Raw genomic sequence first — 3243 nt, forward strand, 5'->3', positions numbered from 1 at the left:
AGGACAGGGACCCCTAATGGAATCTCCAGCGTCTTTATCAAAAGAGAAAATAGCTTAGCCTAAGACCTGAGGAGAATCACAAATAAGGCAGAAGATTCTTTAAAAGAAGAGAAAATGGCCAATTGGAACAACCATAGCTCCTCCAGCACACCTCTCCAGAGTCCAGGCTCCCAGTGGGCCTTTTCCCAGGAGGAACTCCCCCCCCCAAATCCCTACAATAACCCTATGAGGCTGGGCCTAGGCTCTCCCCATGTGCAGAGAAACAAACACTCAGAGAGATGCAGTGACCTGGAGACGCACAGCAAGCAGGTGGCTGAGTGACCACTGTGCTGTGGAGGGGCAGGGGCTCACCTGGTACATGGTTGGTCCCACACACGTTGGTTAGTCCCAAATGTTCTGTATTAACACAGAAGGGTGGGTGGGGACCAAGGTGGGGATGCTGCCCAGGAAGCTGGGCACCAAGTATTTGACCAGTTTGTCCAGTAACTGTTCCTGGGAGGTCTGCACCGTACATGTCAATTTTTATTTTTAAATTTTTTTTGCCCTGTGAGGGTCAAGCTTATTTGGAAGCCTGAGTGAGTGGTGTTTGGGACAACATGGAGGCCCAGGGCTGAGCTGACAGGCCTCCATGTTGGGCTTAGGATGCCCCCAATGGGAAGTCAGCTCTGAGTCTGGGCACAGGGTGGAGCCAGCTCCCTGGGAAGCAGAGTCCTGGCTCCAGGAAGGGCAGGTGGAGAAGGTGAGGACAGTTCTCCCTGGGTGGGTCAGGGTCCAGAAAAACAGACTTGCTCAAAGCTCTGAGGGTTAATAGGGTTAAATTTTATAGAATCTAAATTAAGGTTATGTTTAAGAGTATTTCAGTAAATGTTCTCTACAGTACACTCTATGTTATTAAATATCATAAAAATATAGTAAAATTATAAGCATATGTAACATGAACAGAAAACTTTTAACACTGCATCTAAATGGGGGTGGGAGGTGCCCTCTCTGCCTCGCAGGAACTGGGGTGAGTTGCTCAAATGCTGCAGGTGGTTCTTCTGCCTCTTGAAGTTCAGTGAAAGCTGGGCCTTGATCCGGCTCTGGCTCTGGAGAGGCCACGAGAGTGGCGTTGCCTCTTGAGGGTTATCCTGATGTTGTTCTGGAGCCGGTTCTGTAGATGCAAGAAGAAGACATGTTACCACCCTCACTACCTTTTTTGTGCCTTCCAAAGGCACACTCACCCACACCACCCCCCAGAGGCCTCCTCCTCCTGTCTCAGCCTCGGTGGGCTCAGGTGCTCCCGCTGTGAATGGAGGCACTGGGCCTGGTTTGGCAGGTAGGAGACTGGAAAGGTGAGCTCTATGGAGGCCAACAGCATCATCAGGCTGGGAAATTCTTGAGGTGCTGGTCCAGCCAGATGCCCAGGATGCAGGAGATGGCCCTGGGGAGAGAGATAGGTGAGCAGCAGAGTGTGAGGCCTGCCCTTCCATTCCACACGGCCCTCCCAGAGCACCACTCAGAAAGCCTGGGGTCCTGTGCCTGCTGCTCCTGCCCATCCAGAAGCCAGATCTATACCTTGTCCACCTTCAACCTGGCAATCCTGGCAGAGACGTGCCTGGTTACCCAGGAGGGGCTGGCAGAAAGCCCTCCTACCTGACAGCTCTGGATCAATGAGGGAACCACCTGTCCCCTTCTTCAGGGGAACCTGACATGCTCTCTCAGTGTCCCTGTTCCCTCCCATTAGGACTGAGAGGGCTGGTGTCCACTCTGTTCATGGCACTCATTGGCACAGAGTAGGTGCTTCAGGAATACTGACCAATGAGCAAACGAATGAACCCCAGGGCCTTTCTATCACCTCAAACTTTGGCTCCTGCACCTACATGCTGCCTAATTCACTAGCTGTCCTGTGTGGTTCTTTGCCTCCCACTGAAACTCAACTCCCACAGGGCGGGCTACACCAAGCTACCACCTAGGAGTTTCTACCAGATTAGGGAGCAAGGTCCCGGGATAGGGGTGCAGACTGGGCTGGGATTAGGAGCAGTAGGGTATGAATTTTCTGAGGGGCTCACTCTGTCCTCTGTCCACTGACCTCCCCACTCACCCACACCACCCATGTCCACATGCACAGCTCTCTGACTTGTGTCCTTTTTTCTAGGGAAGCCCTCAGACCTCTGCCCTCTTGCAGAAATCCCACCATGAGGGATCCAGGGTTTTGCCAGCACCTTGAATTCATAGTCCCCATACTCCCTTCATGGCTCTGATCCAAAACTGACTCACGTTTTCTGCTGAACAGAGGTCTACCATCCTCTTCACAATATGGGAAGATGCAGCCATAGGTAGAGGAGGCCAGGAGGACATCACATCGGCTGTCCTGTGGACACTACGAGCCTGTGCAGCCTAGTGTGACTGAATCACTCCCAACCAGAAGGAAGCTCTGGAGTACAGGCTTGGGGTCTGCTCTGTGCACTGGATTATGGTCAGTGCCTAGAGGCGTGTCTGTACCTGGCAGGGCTTCTAATATATTTGCTGAATGAATGAGCCCAAACCAGCCCCATCTCAGACAGCTGGGTGACCCTGGGACCCCACTGCTCACAACTGGCATCTCTAATCTGGATTCACCTGGGACAGAGACCCCCTAATAGGATCTCCAATCTCTTTGTAATATTAGAAAAGAGCTTAGCCCAGGGCCCCAAAGAGAATCACAAATTTGGCAGTGGCTTCTTCAACAGGAAGAGAAAATGAACAATTGGCTCGATCACAGCCCCTCCAGCAGACCTCTCCACTGTCTAGGCTCCCAGAGAAAACTTACCAGGGAGGACCCCAGCGATCCCTACAGTAACACTATGAGCTTGCTCCCAGTTTACCGAGGGTTCAGAGGAACAAACACTCAGATAGTGCAGTGACCTGAAGGCAAACAGGCAACAGGTGGCCTGGTGACCATGTGCTTTGGAGGGGGTGGGGCTCACCTGGTAAATAATTGGTCCCACAGCTGTTGGGTGGTAGCAAATGTTCTGTAGTAACCACAGGATCAAAGGTGGGTTCCCTGCTCAGGTAATCGACCACTTTGTCTAGCCAGTGTGCCAGGGTGATGTGCACCATACAGGTCTTTTTTATTTCTCCCTGTGAGGCTGAAGTTCACTGGTAACCCTGAGTAGGTGATGCTGGGCCAGTTGGCTGGTTGGCAGCTGGATCCCAGGGCTGGGCTGACTGGCCTCCATGTTCTGCTCAGAATGCTGCAATCAGAGGCTAGCCCTTGACCTCTGG

General features: G+C 52.4%; 1 protein-coding gene across 1 annotated transcript; it reads right to left on the reverse strand.

Moving 5' to 3' along the window:
* Positions 1-796: 796 nt before the first annotated feature.
* Positions 797-3197, reverse strand: LOC106725493. Its single transcript, XM_014536853.1, has 4 exons — positions 3119-3197; positions 2946-3022; positions 2257-2350; positions 797-1420 (listed from the first exon to the last, which is right to left on the reverse strand). Exons 1-4 carry the CDS (start codon positions 3195-3197, stop codon positions 918-920), a joined length of 753 nt encoding a protein of 250 aa, XP_014392339.1. The 3' UTR covers positions 797-917.
* Positions 3198-3243: the final 46 nt, after the last annotated feature.

This window comes from Myotis brandtii, unplaced genomic scaffold (genome assembly GCF_000412655.1).
Source record: "Myotis brandtii unplaced genomic scaffold, ASM41265v1 scaffold167, whole genome shotgun sequence".
Lineage (NCBI taxonomy): Eukaryota > Metazoa > Chordata > Mammalia > Chiroptera > Vespertilionidae > Myotis > Myotis brandtii.

Excerpts from the sequence above, each read along its gene's own strand:
- LOC106725493 (XM_014536853.1), bottom strand. The coding sequence starts at position 3,197 with ATGGAGGCCAGTCAGCCCAGCCCTGGGATCCAGCTGCCAACCAGCCAA. Across the intron at positions 2,351-2,945 it reads TGGGACCAATTATTTACCAG|GACAGCCGATGTGATGTCCT; the intron begins GTGAGCCCCACC and ends TAGTGTCCACAG. Across the intron at positions 1,421-2,256 it reads ACCTCTGTTCAGCAGAAAAC|GGCCATCTCCTGCATCCTGG; the intron begins GTGAGTCAGTTT and ends CTCTCTCCCCAG.